At 31.3% G+C, this 20,619-nt stretch overlaps 1 protein-coding gene across 3 annotated transcripts; it reads left to right on the forward strand.

The window, feature by feature from the left end:
- Positions 1-489: 489 nt before the first annotated feature.
- Positions 490-18,005, forward strand: srl (spargel). 3 transcript variants are annotated; one of them, XM_068769338.1, is made up of 9 exons: positions 490-881; positions 2,917-2,987; positions 6,506-6,738; positions 6,812-8,275; positions 8,355-10,846; positions 11,263-11,400; positions 12,221-12,361; positions 12,843-12,979; positions 13,736-18,005. In XM_068769338.1, exons 2-9 carry the CDS (start codon positions 2,960-2,962, stop codon positions 13,897-13,899), a joined length of 4,797 nt encoding a protein of 1,598 aa, XP_068625439.1. In that variant the 5' UTR covers positions 490-881; positions 2,917-2,959; the 3' UTR covers positions 13,900-18,005. The 3 variants fall into 3 exon arrangements, with proteins under 3 accessions (XP_068625439.1, XP_068625440.1, XP_068625441.1); XM_068769339.1 differs by having other exon boundaries at positions 11,266-11,400; XM_068769340.1 differs by lacking the exon at positions 2,917-2,987.
- Positions 18,006-20,619: the final 2,614 nt, after the last annotated feature.

Below are 20,619 nucleotides of genomic sequence, written 5' to 3' on the forward strand. Positions count from 1 at the left end.
TTATTTCTTTTCTAACTAGATAAACATTGATTTTAGTTACAAAGTAGATTTACAGCCAGAATTCGATCTCTGTTTATGACTTATTTTTAATTCTTTAGTGTTATCACAGTTCCACGAAAGTAAGTTTATTAGCTAGATTAAGTATTATGCAGACAATGCAAGAGACAAAAGTAGTTCGGGTGTATTTGTGTCCTGCCGCAACGACGGGTCCGAACCCAACGACCCGTTTTGGTGGGGATGAAAAGATTTCTTTACTTTGTATCTGAACTAAAAGATATCAGTGTTAGTTGTCCTTCGTCCTTATAAGGTCTAGTCGTCAGCGTCTTGTGGAGAAATAGTTAAAGTTTACTAGTCTGAACTCGACTTTTTTTCCATAACCAAAGAAATTAATTTAATTTTAAGTAAAATATTTCTTAAGTGTTTTAAAGAAGTAAATATAAAAATAAGTGCTATTAAAGTCTGATAAAATATATTGATGGTGTTGTTAGCTCTAAAATATCTAAGTCATTTGCACGTGTCAAACAACAAAGGATTTTTTGCGAAGTAAACAATATTTGTTACTTTATAAATCATTTTAGTCATTTAAATTTCATTAAATGAATTGAATTATTGCTTAGTAGTTTATATTTATGCCGTTTAAAATGGCAATGGCAACAATGAGACTTCGAATTTGCTGTCGTGCGTGAAGTTTGTAGCATGTGATGTTTCATGAAGTGTTAATTTTTTTAACGAAGAAAGTATTGAAAAATTGGACTGAACTGTGCCTGAAAGTGTTAATAAATATTTACAGTGTGTACATTAAGTGGTGCGTTTGTGATATATGCGAGAAAATTATTAAATACAAATTATATGGATAAAGCCGTCACTTGAGGTTGTAAAAGGTTAGTGCTTTTTTCGTCTGTTGTTTGTTTAAAAATAGATTTCAGTGCGGGTTGCAATGATATTTCAGATTTGTTTGTGTAACGCCTTCATGTGACTTTTCAGTTTTTTCACGGGGCCTTGAACTAGAAACTTTTGTGTGCGTTTTTGTGTTATCAAGGTTAGGTTCGAGAGCGCGCGTTTTGTCACTAACCCAATGTTTATTTTGTTTTATGTAATTACTTGTAAATAATTAATTACCCATATTAAGTTATTCACAACGTTTATTTCAATATGTTTTCGTCTTTGGACATGTTTTTCTCTGTACAATATTGATCAAAGTCGGCAGACATAACCTATAAGCATTTGCACTTTTTTTGTTGTGCACTCTACATTGGATCAAATAACCGTTATCTTTAGTAGAGCGCGTTCGACTAGAAGCTTTAAAACCTGTTCATTAAGCTTTAAAAGTTAATAATTCATTGTAATCATATGGCGGATGGGGGTTGTTATTCAATTTTGACAGATGGCGAAATATTATGAACCCTTGGGGTGTAGTGACAGCTTTTAAGAAAAATAAGTATAAAAATGATCGTAAAATGTGGTGTCAGCAGATAAATTTTATGTGAAATAGTTATGAAAACAACTGAATATTAATTATAAAAACAATAATATTTATATCTGCATGTGTTTAGAACTTTAGTTCAGAATTATAGCATATGGTATTGCATAGTTTGAATATTGATCTATGTATTTTTATTTTCGATCATTTAACCAGTGGTAGATTTGTATTATAACATTTAAATATGAATAATTTAAATAAAATCATGATTTATCTTAAATTTAACCTAAAAACATGATATTTGGGACTGTCAGTAGATTAATAATTCTGCAACATTTGTCACACATAAGCAACATTTTATTTTGTGAACTGATAACATGTTGGTATAGGTCAGAAAGAATAATGTCAACATTTGTTTTCAAACCTAGGCTCTTAAAACTGATAAGATATTTTTTGTACACTTACATTTAAAGATATTTTTATACTATTTCATTATTCACATTTCATTTCCTTACCAATTTTCATTTAAGTTCTTAATTTAAAAAAAGTAAAAAACTTTTAATAAAAATACATATAATGCCATTAATTATTTCACACCATCTAAATATATAGTGCAATGTACCTGAAATTGCTTTTTTACATGCTCCTAGTGTTAATGTAAATAGCATCAATAGTTAATATGTATGAATGTTAATATCTAAAAGTGTAAAATTGTCAGGAAGTTTACATAGATGTATATTTATATTAAATATATGAAATGTTGAATAATGATATTAGTATAAAATTTAAAAATAGAATAATAGATAGAGATAAAAAAAGTTTTTGCTTCTGAATTTTTTACATTTTTTTGTTGTTACTACCTGTACAAACGCAGATTTGGTTATTCATCTCACTCACTCATTCAATTAATGTTTTTCCATAATAATCTGCTTTTATAATTTTAGTTGAAAATGCACCCAGAAATTTGTTTCTGATTATATTATTACATGCATTCTTTTTATGTTACCTTTGCATTAAAAACTAATTTAGGATAATAAAATTATTCCTGTTGTGTATGTTAGCTATACCTGAAATGCAGAAAAATACCTTATGGGAATTCAGTGGTTCTGATCAGACTTTAACATTATAATAGAGGGGATTCCAATGCTACACAGTAAACCATTATGATGGAAGGCTGCTATAAGCCTTTAAATCATGTATGCTCCTAAGTTATGTATATGGTTAATGAAATAGAAAATAATTATAGCAAGAACTTAAAAGTTATTTTGGATAAATTTAGTCATAAACCAAAAGTTATATTCCGGTATTATTCGCTCAGCTATATTTAACACCATAAAGGTTTTAGTATGTAAAATATTTCCAAATAATAAGTAATAGTATATGGGTTATTTACATTTTCTTTAAAACACTTTGGTCATGTGCTGCAAACATTGCATTTTACATGACCAAAGAGTTATGTTAAGATATTCAGTTTTGTTTTCTCTTTTTTTTTCTAGAAACAAGTCATGAGTGTAAAGAATATTTTAATGCCGTAAAGTGATGAGGCAAACACGAAGTTCACCTGATGGTAAGTGCTGATCACTCTGCTTGTTAATTACATCATGATGTTACTAGAAGTTTCAATGCCTAAAACCTGTGCAATCATTGCTCTGGTACAGAGGTTCATAGACTTATTTTTTCATAAACCACTTAATTTTTTTTTTGTAAATGCCCATGCACCTACATTTCTACATTATTTTTAAATTTAAAATACTCAACAAAATTGTGTAGGTTAGATTTACTATAGAAGTTTGTATTGTGGCTGAATTCACAAAAAGCAATGCAATAATTTTTTAGATAAATGTGAGTATTGACTGGTTAATTAATTAATTGTGTTGTAAGGGTCTTTTTTCTTTTAATAAAGGCCTCTTCTATGGGTACCTCACGTGCTTCCCTATCTATTGTGGGACAGGGACTTTGTTTTTATTTAATATTTTTTCACACTCTTCTATTGTTCCTCCTATGATCTTTCATTCATTCGATTTCAATTTCATGTTCGAGTTTTTTTTTCATAAATTAATTTTACAAAATTTTCCTCTAACATAGTCAGAGCCTATATTTCTATATTACAATTTCTAGACAGAGGGGATTAATCCTACATAGGACGCCTGGGAATGGAGGGCCTAGGCAATGTCAGACTCTTACTGACTAAAACTCCCCGGTCGGCTCTGTTACAATAAATTTTTTTATAGTTGTACATTTTCTTACTTTCTAATATATCAATGGTTATTTTATGTATATGTATTATTGTTAGTGTTATTCTTATTTGTACTACACTAGTTATCTCCTATGCTATTTACATTGTATTTTGCTTAGTTTATGCTTATGTGATATTGCTTATTATTATATTTATACTAATTCCTATCTATATTTTTCTTACGTTTACAATGCAATTAATATTATTACTAGTTTTCTTACTTTCTACTTGCTCTATTAATTTACAGTGACTCAAACTGCTTTCATCAGACTAATATATATTATCTATTTCCATTTAAATTTTGTATTTGACTGCTTGTATTATCTTTGAATGTTGTAAGGGGTTGTTGAGGAAGTAAAATTGGCTAATTAAAAAAGATTTCTTTTTCTTAAAATGTAATCTGTCTGTATAGAAGTAGTTGTAGGGAAATACTTTTGTGGAGCCCCACTCATAAATAGTGAATCTCCATTTTTTGGCATGCCAAAATAGATCCTGGTCGAGTCCCCATTAACTCCACACACCATTTCTATAGCTACACATACACATAGGTGTCAATAACACCAACTGAGATTTTGTGCCAAAAAGATTTATGACTATTGAATCATATTCAAAATAAATTCAACATTAATGAGTTTTTAATAAATTGCACACTTATCATATAAGTTTTGAGTTCTGCATAATTTAATCACAAATCAGATATTTGGGTGCACATTTATCAAATGTTGCAAAAAGCTTTTTCATAAACAAAAAATCTATAGATTTCAGAATTGTTAAATATAATGTTTGAGCATTGTAATTACCTGTATAATTTCTGGAATGAACCTAAAGCAGCAGTAGTGGGATCCTTAAAATTTGTTTAGTTTAGCAAAAAGACTATATATATGAGGAACTTAATCCATCCTCTTTTTTAATAATGTCCTAGTTTGGCTATTGTGATCTTGAGATTTTAATTTAATTTTTATGTTGTGTATTTTATATGTATCATATAATTATTTATGTTATAATTTGTTAATAACTCATTCAAATGGTCTTGATAGTATTTTAAACCCAAAAAATAATGAGCATAACCCATAATATCTCTTCTGATCGCACAAAATATTTAATGTTTGTTGAGAAATGGGTTGCTTATCTATATTTGGTTGCTTCTTACCTAAGAAATTTGTAGTAGCTCTGAATTTCACTTATCAGACAGTTTATATTAATCAATCATTCTGTTTTTATATTGAATGCTGTTGGCCTAGCTTCATATACTTTTTTAATAAAGTGTACAAACATAATTAACTAAAACCTATTTATAATTAAGATATGTTGATTTGATCTTAATGTTTTTTTTTCTTACTTCCTCATAAGTGATGACATCATCTACACTAAAGTTGTCAACACTACAACTATAGACCTCATATGTATATTTCAAAGATCATAACACTTCAGATATCTCAGCTGAATGTGTATTAATGCATCAATAATTAACTTAATCCTATTGGATGAAATAATTCAAGAGTCTGAGCCAAGGTTTGTGAAAGATCCTTGACCTGAGTAATTGCAAGGAGAATTAACTTAATCAATTGCAATAAGCAAATTTCCTAACATTTCATAACAAAAGAACTGAATATTTATTTTTGTATTATTAATAATTAAGACAAACTTTTTGTGTTGCATACTTAAATAGGACTTAAATAGTGATAGACAAAGACTTACAATTCATTTAAAAGTAAAGTTACTATTAGTAGTAACAAGTAAATATTTTAATGACACATGTAATCAGTAAAAAAACTAAGTGTTTTGACTGTTTTGTCAAGTATTTTAGCAAAATTACTTTCATTCATGCTATGCAAAAAAAATTAAATCAAATTACTTTAAAAACAAATATTAGTGTCAAGGTGTCTGAAGCAATTTTTTTTGTTAATGTAACTGCAAAAAATTTAACTACAGCTAACATTTGTCTAATTTTTTGAGGCCTATTGTCAACAAAAAATCAAGGAATATAATAAATTAAACTCTGGATGCATTTTGTATATATTTGTTATGTGATAAATGTTAATAACCCCTTTTGAAAATAGATAATTTGAGAGAAAGACATTTACCTCACCTGGTATTTTGTTTTGCTACAATTACAGTGGAATTTCACAAATGATATTAATTTATAATTAATGCATCTGGTAGTTTAATATGGATCAATAATTGACTAGAAGTACTGTTATCATTCTGTCTGTATTTTAATATCTTTTGTGCGTTTTGACAATTGCACCCTGTATCACCCCACTCACATATCTTAAATTCACAATGCTGCACATACTACTAAAATTTACACAACTTATATAAGCATCCAAAAATACTGTGTTAATATTTCAAAGCTATATATATTTACACCTCTCATTTATTTAACATATTTTAGTTTGGGCAGTGCATTATAAACATTAAATTATACTTGAACAGCACATAATGAAACAGTAGATTTTATTGATCATGTATTGAAAACTCTAGTTATAATGAAAAACATTGGTGGTGACTAGGCAGTGGCTCAGTGGAATGTTTTGGTGATAAATAATTAAATTTTGACTAACTCAACATCAAGAAACTGTTATGGTATTTCACAAAAAAGCCTACACATACATACCTTATTTTTTTGTGTTTCTATATTTGCAATTTTTTTTGATTTTCATTCATTATAACATTTCGTGTTTTGACACTAAACACCTTTGTGTCAAGTGATGTCAGATGGTATTGAAATGTATACATATTTTTTAAAAAAAAATTGTTTTCAACCAGTTCATTGTTTTGTTTTTGTATTATTGAGGAATTTTATATAAAATTAAAAAAATGTTTCTCAAAGAGTCTTTTTTTTCCAGATATGGAGTCTCATGTTTTGAATATGTACCATCAGCAACGTTTTCGACCCATTGGTCATAAAATACTGCGCTCTACAAGTGAGTCAGTCTCCTCGGAAGGCAGTTGTCAACAGAACAGCCCAGAATATAATCAAGACCAGCAATCAAATCAATATGAAGAAGAAAGCACAGAAGGTGATTGGGAGTCAACGGTAAATCAGGGTCAAATTTGGAATCAAAGGCAAAATGAAAATGTAAGTTATATTATAATTTTTTTTAACTAAAGATGGAGTTGCAACGTAATTAATATTAAATGTTTTCTTACAGCATGTAATGGAGCAATCAAGTCAAGACTCAAGCTCTGAGGAAGAAGAAAATGATATACAAATTCAAGAAGTAAATCATGAGAATGCCTTCTGTGTTAATCATATGGAGCAATTAGATATTGAGAATATGAGTAACGACTCACTGCTAGAAGGTCAAGATTATGATGTTATTCAAGTTTATGCTGTTCATCCAGACTTTGATCTGGAGGTATCATCTGATGAAGATGAACAAACTGATTATTGTATAAGAGATGATGCTGTGGTATCAGAACAAGATAACTTAATTGACAATGTTCATACGAATCATGTATATAACACAAACGAATCTGAGGCGAGTCCAGACGGCTTAGGTATCAATCTAGACACTCCAGTAGTTTCAAATGTCGATGAATACTTCATTAAAGACCACAATGAAAAACACATATTGGAGGTTAAAGATAGGCCAGTCGTCAATGACGTAGATGAATATTTTATTAAAGAAGTCAAACCTAAAGACACTGTACCAGAAGTAAATGAAAATGAACAAAATATTTCTAATATTCACAACGTAGACGAGTTTTTCATTAAAAATGAAGTGCCCCAGCAAGCAGCTACAGGATTTCACATACCTCATGTTCCAAATGTGACGGATATTTACGATGTCCCAAATACCATTACAGGGGAGTTGCCTCCTACGACAGCAGAACAAGATCCACCCGCTGATGTATCTATCAACGAATCCGACCTCGATGTACTTCCGAATATCGAAGAAATTAAAAAATATCTATTGGAAGATATTCCTTATATGAAATTGAAACACGTGCAAAAATCTTGCTCTGTACCACATTCTCCCATGCATAGCATTTGCATGGATCTTGATGCTAAAACATGTTTAAGTTTTGAAGATCTGAACCTCGATCTATCAGATCTTAACTTTGACAATGATAAAGAAAAATCGGCCAACAGCTCTAAAAGTGATGACATTCCACGTACATTAACAGACGAAGATGTTAATAGTTTTTTAATAACCAATAAAACACAACCAACAAATACCAAAATAGATGATGACTTAAATCCACAAGACATGGAATTAGATGAAACAGCAATACACAATATTGATAATATATCGCCAATGAAAGTCAACAATACTTGTTTATCTACTCCTATTCCTAATCCTAAGCCAACTGTCCTAGAATTCTGCATAGAAAAATCAGCTTCAAAAAAAGAAAAGGATGGCAAAGTAGAATTGGATGATTTCGTAGATGTTGAATCCTGTAACGAGACTGTTATTCCAGTTTTGGAAGCAAACAATTTAAATTCACTCTTGGAGCAGTTTGAAGCAACTGAAACATTCAATAAAAAACCTAAAAGGCCTGTGATAAAGTTGAATGAACATAAAGGGAAAACATTCAATACATTGACAAATGGCATGCGACTACAAGACGCCGGAGTACAGTTAAATAAGAACAAAATGCGACAAATCATGGTGAGTATTGTGGCTACTGTAATTACTTACAAGTTCAGGCTAGTTTAGAAATTGTTATTCTACGTTAACATTATTACAGATGCCGTCTACAGTTAACACTGCAATCAGGCGATCAACAAGTCCTGTTCATTCTGATCACGACTACTGTTCATCGAAAAAACGACACAGCCTTTCTAACCTGAAACACGGGCAAAGCTTGTTAAAACCAGAAGTCTTATCCAGTAACAATAGGATTCTTAACTCTAGACATAGGTCTTGCAAAAACAAAAAAGTAGTTTATCACCTCAGTAGTGATGATGAAAGTGATAAATGTAACAATTCGAAAGTTAAAAAAGGGGCAAGTCAACGCTCTGATGAAGACAATGATGTCAAAGCAAAAAAATCCGTTTTAAAACAACCTGTGAAGGCTACAGTACCATCAACTTGCCGTAAAAAAACGTCGCCAGTGCATAGTGCTACGAACGATGTGTGCTTTGATAAAGGCAACAATTCTGTGATGGTCAATAGTGCTTGTAAAGCAAGTGATAAACCTAGTAGTCAAAGTTCTAATGGTAGCATTAAGTTAACTATTAAAAATAAATCTGAAGTAATCATTAAAAACTGTGATGTTATTGAAGACTATAAAAAAGAAAAGAAATTGGATAAAAGTAGATCAAGTAGTGTAAGTGACAAATCAACCAGTAATGTTAAAACAAACTCTGTTAAAAGCATAGGATTGTTAGATAGTAATCAAAGTAAAAATAAAATTGTAAATACTAATGACGTACATAATACTAGTGTAAGTGCAAAGCAAAAAGCTAATTCAAAACCGGAACATTTTTATACGGCATTATTTACCAACAAACAAGATGTTAAAGTGTCTAATGCAATCAAAGTTAAATCAAAGAAGCGATCTCCGGAAGAACAATCTAACTCATCCAGCGATATATTTGCGAAGATCGACATAGAACAACCACAAAAGAAAAAGAAACTAAATCTACAGGAATATAAGTTAAGGAAAGGAGTTAGTTCTAATAACAGTTCTGCAGCTGTAAGCCCAGAGTCGATATTTCCTGACACACTAATTCCAGATGGCATTACAAAAATGCCGAAGGCAACAGTAAAACTAACTCCTCCAAATGGACTAAGCCAGACACATAAAACTGATTTAGAGGTTCCAAAGAAAATTTTTGATCCAATCAGAGAGGCTTCAAGGAAGATTCTTATGAATACTAAAAAGCAAAAAGCGGAGGCTATGAGGAAAAGAGATGAAGACATTGTAATGAGTAAAATACCGAAGGTCCAAAATTTGCAATTGCAACCACTGATCAGTGAAGCTGAAATGATGAAAATTGTCGGCATGAGTTCAGAGATACTTAAGCCAGTAGTTGCTGAAAAACCACCACCACTCAGTGACTATGATGAATTAGTTGTAGTTAGTATAGGAACAAATATTGATGAGGAGGTGTTCCAAAAAATACAAAATAGTGAACAAGTTAAGAGGAAATTACAAACGCCTCCCGCTGACAACAAGTCTACGATCAATTTTAAAATTAAAAAGTCTGACCATGTTCTTAAACATAATGTGTTTGATATGCATAAAGAAAAGAGCTCAATTGAAGAAAAGAAGCCACCAGACACTAAAATAGACAAGGCAAGATTTAAAGACATAACAGCTACATTGAAGAGTGTAGAAAAACAAGTGGAGACAAAAATTTCAAGTAACTCTTTATTTGCCAGTATACAAGATGTGGTCATGAAGAAAGCCCCAGAAGCCTCCAGTCACAGATTTACTAATGGAGATTACAAACTAAAACCTCTCAAATGTCCTAAGACGATAATAGTTCGTGAATACGACACGCAGGCCGAACATGGGGAAGACAAAATTATTTTACATCTAGAAAAAAATAGGAGTAAACCCCATATGACTAGTGTAGCCATTCAGACCGAAACAATTTTAAAATTCGTAAAGAAACCGGTAAATTCAACACCGGAAAAGATACCCACTATCAAAGATGAACCATCCTCAAACAGAAAGAGAAATGAAAGCGATATGTCAATGTCCAGCGACAGTAGTCCAGAACGTGCAGACAAAGATCTCAAACCTTTCAAAATTCAGGAGAAATCTATAATCAAACCTAAAGTGGATAAACGGGATGTAAGCGCAAGTCAAATTAAAGATAAAAGGTCAAACTCGCGGGATCGTTACGAATGTAAATACAGGCGGTCAAGATCACCTTCAAGAGGACATAGGAGGAAACGATCACCCAGTCGGAACAGATCTAGATCTAGAAGCAGGTACAGACGATACAGGCGTTCTGACTCACCGTATCGGAGGAAAAGACGGTCGCACACGCGCTCACCGTATCGCAAACGTCGGTCACCGTCTCCGCTACGTCGAGAATATCGTAACAGGTCCCGTTCGCGATCCAAACACACGGAGCCAACGAAGTCTAAAACTCCACCGATTAAAAAAACTAAACCCAGCCCACAGTATGATAGTAACGTTATTGATAAGAAAATTACGTTGTCAATGACGCCGCCTTTAGTTCGAAAGCCCACTGTTTCAGAAAGCTCGGATTCATCCACTAGGTATGTATACATAGAGGACTGAATGTAATTGACAAGATATATGTTATTTGTAATTTTTTTGTGGAACTAATGACTAATGAAACATCTTCTTATGTAAATCATTATCTTGTCGGTCCCATTGCAAGGTATGGGCCTTCCCTGAACAACGCCAGTGTTGCACTGCCCGTATCCAGCGACTTTCCGCGATCTAACTTACATTGTCGATATAGTGGGGTCTACCCACGCCACTTCTACATTACCGTGGTCAGCACTCGAGAACCCTTTGACCCCAACGGCCTTCGGTTGTGATATGACCAGTCTATCGCAGACATACTTATAAATAATTTACAAATTTCAAAACTAACGTTTTTAATCATACCATACTACCAGTTTCAATTGTAACTGCTGTGAATTTTAATGGAAAAAATTTATTCAAGCAGTAGTTCATCGTCGTCATCGTCATCGAGTAGTTCATCAGAGGAGTCTGTGAAGTCCAGGCGCTCCAGCAGTTCATACCGGAAAGAAGAAAGCTTCAAAAAGAACAATTTCAGAAGTTCTTATAGCTCGGAAGACCGGTTAGTATTACATGTTTTGTATTCTTCTATTATAGTTTAGCTTTATTTCGTCATCATTTCAGCTGTATGACTCCCACTGCTGGACACAGGTTTCCTCTAAATATTTCCAATAAGACCCACTGCATCCAGCATTTTCCGAAAATATTACTAATTACTTTTTTGTTTACAGATCTAGTTAGATCTGTATTTCAATCATTATTATTTTCCATTTATATTTCTATATATAAGTAAACTTTCAATTGATTATTTCAAATTTAATTTTGTTCATTTTCCTTCATAATTTTTTTTATTTATTTTAGTCAGTTTCTTGAGTAAAGAGGGCAAGGCGTTTCTTCGTATCTATTCCAATATGGTATTGCCAGTTTTCAGAATATAAAATTCTGTGCCACATCACAGTATAATAATAAAAGAACTGATAGACTAGTTGATCCCATTTTTGATTTTACATGATCTTTTGCCTAGAGGCCCAGGATCCATCCTTGTTTTTTAATAACAGATTCAAAGATTTCTGGCTAATATCAAAAATATATATTTTACTACACATGGGTAGTTTTTAACGTTTATGTTTTGTGTTTGTACTGTTTGTTTATATAATAGTTTATTGATCAATTTATTCATAATTAGAGAGTAATCTTTTCATATTGTTTCTGTAAATTGTGACAATTATACACAGCTTTTAATTGATGTAATGGAGCAGTACTAAGATATTCCTTTACATTGTCTTTAATGAAGCAATGCAAGTAGAAGTATCCTGTTCTATATAATTATAATGCTAATTTATATTATAAAATTTTAAACTCAAACTTAAAATGACTTTCAGAGAGAGCAACACTCCCGTAGAAGAAAGACGGATAGTGTTTGTGGGCAAGCTGGAAAAGGACATCAACAAGTTGACCCTAAGGGGGATGTTCTCGAAGTTTGGTCCAGTCACTGAAGTGCGTTTGCACACCAAGGACGACGGGTATGTTTAAACTTTTTGCTACTATCTCAAGTTATTTTATTTTATGAGAATGATTGCATTATACGGGGACTTGATGTTAGAAAATTAGCTACAAGGACCTCCATGATTATATCTTAAATCTTAGAATAATAGAATCTAGAATTATAAGATAAACATGATATAAGGTCACTTGGACTCTGGGCAATATTTCTTGATGAACCTTGTGTTACATTAGACTTCAGGCATTCTCCTATTAAAAGGCTAAATGTGCTTCGAGTAACAGTTCAAGTGTAGACACCGCAGAGATCATAGAATGTCTGCCTAAGTTTTTAAGACCTTGTTTTATAGGAGACCTCAACTGTTATTAGTGTTTAGTTAAGCTTTTTTGGGATTTTTCTTTAGGCATATGTAAGTGGTCACTATAATGGATCCAAAGTGTATTTTAACGTGTATAAATAAAATCTATTCAAGTGATTTAATTATTATACAACAATTTTAACAGGTCTAGATATGGTTTCGTCACATACCGAAAGTCCAGAGATGCGTGGACGGCGGTGGAAGCAGCTAGTTCCTTTCCACAGTACGACGTAGGCTTTGGTGGACGCCGGGCATTCTGTAGACAGAGCTATGCAGATTTGGGTCAGTTTACTGGGTTATTTTTAAAAAAAATTCATGCTCATCATAATAAACCCATATGTAATGTAAAATAAAAAAATTAATCTTTATTAAAAAAAAAAAAACCTAAATTGCAGGAAAATAGCTAAAAATATCTTGTCTTGCAGACTCATCCAACATGTTGTAACATAAATTATTATTAAATTTGGTCTCACCCAAAACATTATTTCTATTATTTATTTCAAATTACAGGGTTATTAATTTTAGTTTATGATCAGCAGTATACTAGTTATAAATTAGGTACCAGCTTCCATCATCCTATGTTTGTCTTATAGATATAATATAAATAGATTAGTTAAAGTCAGGAAGTCGCTGTATGGTAACTACAGTGTTTACATTAAACTCTTCGCACTTAAAGAGATTTCAGTGAAAAGAACATATTTTCATATTAATAGAGAGAGATATACACATGTTAAAAAGGAAATCATCATTGAATGTTAATATTTATTCATTATTCATAAACATATGTATTGATAAAAAATATCTGTATTGTTTCCATTGTTATGTTAAAAACAAAAATTTTTTTAGTTGGCTATAAGGGTAGCCCTGAAGTTTAGAGTAAAATTTTAAAAGGCAAACATTTTATTTAGTGTTATTTTTATTCCAGTATATACTAGTCTAAAATATTCCATGATGATTTTAGATAAACTATGATGAAGCTGATGAGATGTATTTGTATATTTATAAATACAAAATTGTAAATGATTAAAATTTCTACAGATGGCTTGGAGGCTAAATACACAGAAAGCGCATTTCACGGCCAAGCCGCGCTGCCGGTACGCCGAAACGACGACATGTCCTTCGAGCAAATGCTGTTGGATGTAAAAAAGAAACTTATTCAACGGAAAGACGTCAAAAAACGTCACGACGACCCAGTGGCTTGACATTTACTTTACCTTTGCCCAATTAAGAAAAGTGATGTCGTCTGCGGTGTCGTTTGTCAAATTGACAGTTCGATAGCGCGCGGGCGTCTAGGGCGAGTGCAATGTCAGTGACATATGTCAAGCTGTCGTTTGTAGTTGTGATGATAAAGACTTCATAAATATCCCGGAGATAATTTTGCTCACAATGTACCTATTTCCTTAGTTAAATTGTTTTTTTAGTACATTATTTGTCCATAGTTTTAATCTTTTGTAAATATTAATTTGTACACTTGTGTATATATTTTATTATGTCATTACTCAAACATCGTGCATGTGTACGATTTTTTATATCTACCTCTAAGTTACATTTAAATGCTGTTTTAATAGAAATTTTAAAATGGTTTTATTGAATAGATGACAGTTCAGGTTTCAGTTTTAACGAACAAAGTGTAGGAATCAAACACCTTTTACATGAGTCATTTTTGATGTAATATATTTGCGTTTTGAAACCTTCGTGGGCAGAGATCGAATATTTTAAGGCTTTTATCCAATCTTATTAGAAATAATGGAACTGGCTTCAATGGATTACTTATCTGCCAGTGCACAAACCAGTCTATTTATCCGTCTCGCTCTACCATTCTGGGATTCTTTAATGCAAAAGCACTTTCTTTAATAATACAACACATGTTTAGGTAAATTTGTATCGTAAATTCTGATCTCTGGTCATGAGTTCATTGTTGTAAAATGTATATACTTTAAGGATACCACAGGATTCAATGTTACCTATTAATAATAAAACTATTTTTGTTATGTTAGTTCTATTTCCTTTGCGTGTGGATATATAAGATATATTAATCAGATGAACACATGAATGTAGAATGAACCATATAATGAGTTTTGCTTAAAATAACTTCCATGTTATGTGCCAAATATTATGAGATTTATTTTTTATATTGCGCAATGGTTGTTTTGATTCAGCATTTATCATGTTAACATAACAATTCTTCATACCAATATAAACAGAGTGTCCAATAAAACGATGACAGTCAGAAGTCGAGTGATAGCACATTTCTGTATATTTGTTGAAAAATAAAATAAATAAATAATTTTAAGTAGCGTACATCAAAGTGGACTTTCTATGGATGCAATGACGATTCCACTATTAATCCATCACTGGATTTTGCATGACGTTGATTTATAGGGCATTCTGTTTATACGAGAAATCTAAAATTATTCACAAGCTTGATACATAAATAAAGTCTTGGCTATAAGTGTAATGAGTAAATTTATACATGTTTAACTAAGTGTTGAAAATTAAAGGAAGCATGTTCCTAGAATTTAGACTTGCTGTAAAATAAGTGTAAAACGTATGTATTGTATGGGAATGTAAGCACACAGGTTGGTTCGTGAATTGAAAATAAAGATGCAATTATATATTTTATCTGTGTCATACAGTATTCTGTTCATAAATATAAAATATCAAGTTTTTATTCTACAAAACCTACTGTATTATTGAAGTTGCTATTAATTTCGACTATCATTAGGATTAATGAAATAAAGACTGTTATATTATTGAAAATATTAATATGTCATAGTCGATTTGTAATATTTATGACAATATAACAAAGCCTTATTGAAAATGAACAATTTTCTTTTAATCACCTCGACGTTTGCACTAGTGATGCCTAAAGGGTCTTATAACCACCTAATATAATGTAATGTATACAAATTTCAACTTTATGGCCCACGTCTTAAAAGCTATTTTTAATTATAACGCTCTGTGTTGTACTTTCGGGGCCTTTGTCTACAGTATGGGTTTAGAAACCCTTAATCTCGATACAGGGATGTTAAGATGTAAATATTTTTATTTAATCTAAAATAAATAACGCGCATTAGAAATTTATTTACAATTGTACCTAAATACTTATATTAAATGTTCGACGTCCACTTAAAAACGTAGTGATTTTAGGAGGTATTCCTAAATAGGCGGGTAGAATGCTTAACTAATAAAATTTTAATAATCGAATGACTAATCGCCAGCATTTGAATTTAAAAAACTACCAAATTTGGTAGGAATTGTATAATTGACACTTGTGTGCTTAGAACTCCCGTATTGTTCTTATTTTGAAAGGTAACTTAGCATCAGAGATCGGAAATTCGAATGTATGTTTATCCTATGTAGGGCTACAAAACTATGGAGAAGGCTTCGCACAGTTACTGATAGATTTAAAGTGCTTTACATAATAATACAGCCGAATATCCGATCTGTTTAACATACATCCGAAATGTTGCCAGTCTAATGAACCGTATCTTTATGTATTCTTGGATGAACTCTTTATTTACTTAGTTGAATGCTAAATAACTAGTCAATGTTACTGGATGATATTGTTTCATTTTCGTTGTGATGATATTTATTTTAATTAAACTAGGTTTTATTTTTTTAGTTGGAATAAGCTGAGAACGGTTAGTCCTTTTTAATTCGACTGAAGGTTAGCCACCTTGATATTAAAGTCATCTGATCTTTAATATTACAGATAATATTTCTAGGCTTTTACAATATTAACGTCATATATTATTTAGACAAATCGAATCTAAAACACCATAATGAAATTATTTTAACGAATTTGGTATGTATGTATGTTCCTTATACTGTCAACACTTTCAATAGATGTCTTCCAAATTATTTTCTTTTGTGAAGAATCAATCTAATCATTCTAAAGAATCACTATTTGCCTTTAAGAGGCATTGAGTCACCGAGGCGGTTGAGCGCTTAAGGCGTAGAGTAGATCTATACTTAGTCTAGCCATAAATATTGTTACAAGGAATTTTTGTCTAACATAAAACATTTATTACCGTATTGTTGGTAGTTATATATAATAATATTATTAGACATTAAATATATGCTTGTCTTTTCAAATGATCAATATTGGGTGTAATACAGTACTTACTAAAAATCCACCACTTTTGGTCTTTGCTGACGCAAATAGAGGTTTTACTGTAACTTTTAATATACACTTGTTGTATCATTAAAATATTTAAAAAAGGTAGCCGCGAATATGAGAAAAATCGCAAATAATCATTTAATCATTATCAATATTATTTCAGAAGTAGGAGGTATGCCTTCCCACATTTAAGGTAAAGAAATTCCAAATTCAAATGTTTTTGTTTCTAAAATTGTAACAGTATTTATGGACAGATTTAATGCTCGATGACCAGATAAAAGGCTACCTTCAGTGGAATATTCCAGATTTAATGTAATCTCTTTTGCAGCTTGGAATAGAAATAGTTTGTGAATTTCTATTCAGTTATAATACTCAAGTCTAAAGGATGGCTATAGTATCTTTATACTGTATTCGCCTGACAAAGTTAATCACACAACTTGTATAGTAATAACCAGGTAAAGATGAGTTTACACTTGAGCAAAATGTCAGTAGACATTTGGCGTGAATAGACGTCATGTTTTTCATACGAACTAATTGAAAATATTAATATTGTCGTATTAAATCGATAAATTGTCAGTGATGAGTAGATTTGCTGACCTATAATAGGTTGCCAAGTGTAAACACATTTTAATTTCTGTCCCTTTCACTCACGAAGATGTGGTTGAAAGAACGCTATGTTATCTCTGTCAGGCGAATGTAGTAATTTGTTTTAGTTAGCGAATTATTCTTTTGTAGGAATACTGAAAGTTTAACGGCTTTCCTTTGTACTAGTGGGATGCTATTTTGTGAATATATACTTAATGCTATTGTACTAAAGTTTATATTACACTTTACCTCATTTTGTTGATGGATGACATTTACTATATTGCAGAGCTCTCGTGATGTCTTAACGCCATAGCGTAAGGTTCAAATTCGCATGTTACATTTGTTACTAATGAATAATTCGAATTTGGAATTGAATGACAGAATATGTGATTTGGTATTAGTGTTATTTTGTTGTAAATATGAACTTGGCTAGTTATTGGAATTTCTACCTTATGCTCTTGTGTAAACTTGTAACTTGGAATGAATCAGTGTGATCGATACGGGGTATATGTACACTTTAAGAAGTCCAATTTTTCTTACCGTTCGATTGGAAAACATTTTATACGTAATGTTGTTGAGAAATAAAGTATTTTGAACAGATTTAGTTGTTTTATTGTTTGTATACCTGACATTTTTTATTATGACAAGAAATAAGTCTGTTATGCGTTCTATGGATAGATTTATCACTCTTCATATCACCTTTAAGACTAGGCTGACTTACAGCCTCGAAGAAAAAGTGATGACTAGCTTTGACTACCATACAGCACCTAAAAATTCTACGTTACCATTACAAGACAGAAATAATAATGGGACAAAAAGTATTAACAAAATCTTTTTACAACTCAAACTATTATCTTTATTTCAAATGAAGAAAGTCCACAGCTGGACATTCCATAAAAGAGTTTATAGCTGAATCAACGTGTGATCTTGTTGGTCCCAAGATTTTACATAATCACAATCAGAGAGACTCAATAGAGGACCTCTGTATTTCTTAAGTTCCATATTCCTTAAAAAGCATTACTATATAATTAATATAATTAAAAAATCATTAATGTTTGGCAAAATTAAATAGTTGGTTGTGGTATTTATTTATCTCCAAACATGATATCTTCAAAAGTAATTAATACTTCAAAAGTACCTATTTTATAAAATTAGTTGAAAAAATTGACACTCCTTTTTGTAATTAAAGTTGGTATTTACTGCTTTTTAAATTGATATTATTGCTCTCAAAATCAAAATAGATAATAGTTGTATAAGCATTTGATGAATTTATGTAGTTTTAATTTAATGCCATCTATTGTAAAATACCTTAACTATCATGTAGGTTAGTACATAGTTCAATACACAGTTTCTAAACTCTTTGAAATGCTCACTAGATGGCGGTGTTAACAAAGTTGCATTATTTGGTCAAATTGCAGATGTCATCCATGTTCCAATGTTAAATTAAGGAAGCTTTGGTTTTGTCGATTTTTGGAAATTGAGATGGATCGAATAAGTCATCGTAAAAAATACATTATAATTAATTTTAACTTTAAAAACAATAATGAAAATAATAAGAAAATAGACATAATAAGAGCCAAAGAATTAAAAAAAATGTAATAATAGCTAATAATGAATATGAATATGCTGTAATAATGAATGTACATTTATACAATATAATATGTCGTATAACGTATGTAATGTGTATTTATACGTGCCCAAACCAGAGTTTTCCCAAAATACTTAAAAATAAAAATCGTTTATTTCTATGACGTCAAAACGAGATACGCATTCGCGATTCTGGTTAAGTTAGTCTTGTCGGATAACGTTGAGATTGTTAATTAAGGTTTATAAACGACACCATTATTAATCATTTAAATATTTTTTGAGATGTTTTACGTAATCATTTAATGGCAGTCTTTAATTCGAAACAAATTTAAAATTCGAAACTTTAACAACAATCTTAAATGTCTGTGCATTAAAAACTAAACATGATTAACATTGTCAAATTTAAAGTTTTAACATTTGGATATTAATCCTGCTGTTTCATATTATTTATTTAGAAGACGATTCACATTTTGCTTTATCAAGAATTTATAAAAACAAAATGATTTGCTTTTTTGGCTTGATTAGATATTTTTTTCAGTTAATTTTTTTTAAAAGTTAAAATGTTCTCTTTGTTTACGGGGCAAATCTTATGCGGTTTGAATGTATACATAGCTAAGAGTAATATAATTGAATTGTCATAAATATTTTTGTAACATCATTAATTAGCAGACCGGGTAAACATTGTCTTTTTTATATCGAGGGGCAGAGGAATGATCTTCATAATGTTCAAGATAGGTTCCTCTGGGGGGAGGACATGGTTATGTGGGATGTCTTGCTATTAAAATCCCACCGTTTATCGCCCTCTGCTCTTTGCTAGGGACCGCGTTATCTCCATTAGTTCATAGTCCATTGTGCCTGTCCCTGCGCTGACGGTGTTGTCCTCGAGCTGGATGTGTCCTCTGCCGATCTCGCTCAGCCGCCTACTAGGCCATGACGGTCTTACAGAAAAAGGCTTTCCCCGACGGTAGATGTTGTTCCCTTTAACTTAACTTATGTCGTAACCAGGAAAAGTAAACGTTCATAAGATAAATAAGAAATATAATTGAGAAGATGGAATAGTTTTTCAGTGAAATTTTTTTAATATTGTTTCGTTTTATTAAGGAGTAGTATTAAAATTAAAAATTGTCCTTTTACATCTAGTTATATACACAGATGTTTATTATGTATAAAGAAAAATGAAAAGTTGTGGTTCAGTTAAAGCGATAATGGTAAATATGGATTATTTTTTTATTTATACAACTCTTACATATTTGATGGAAATAAGTAAAGAAAAAAACAAGAAACATAATTATTTAAGTAATTGTTAACGTCTCATCTGTTTGTTTTAACGCTAATAATGCTTTATATTTATTGTTGTGTTTTTTTCTAATCAAAACAACTTTTAAGATCTAAAGAAGTGAATAACAAAGTTTATTGAAAGATTTCAAACTATACTGCTTGGATAGCTACGTAGCGCTTGAAAATACGAATAATTAAATCTAAAAAAAGCTTTTAAAACTCACATAGTCCAGACGATCGGATGGAGTGAGGCTGTTACAATGGCGCGTCTGAAATTAGTGTGGTAGCCGCGGGCCCTTCCGCGCCTGGGAGCGCCCTAATGACTAATTTGCCCCGTAATTGCCCTTGT

Source organism: Battus philenor, unplaced genomic scaffold, assembly GCF_028537555.1.
Source record: "Battus philenor isolate CCGP_79_NKW_IND1 unplaced genomic scaffold, ilBatPhil1.0.hap1 SCAF_28, whole genome shotgun sequence".
NCBI lineage: Eukaryota > Metazoa > Arthropoda > Insecta > Lepidoptera > Papilionidae > Battus > Battus philenor.

Coding starts and splice junctions, on each gene's coding strand:
- srl (XM_068769338.1), top strand. CDS start 2,960: ATGAGGCAAACACGAAGTTCACCTGATG. Junction 10,847..11,262: donor AGCTCGGATTCATCCACTAG/GTATGTATACAT, acceptor AATTTATTCAAG/CAGTAGTTCATCGTCGTCAT. Junction 11,401..12,220: donor TCTTATAGCTCGGAAGACCG/GTTAGTATTACA, acceptor AATGACTTTCAG/AGAGAGCAACACTCCCGTAG.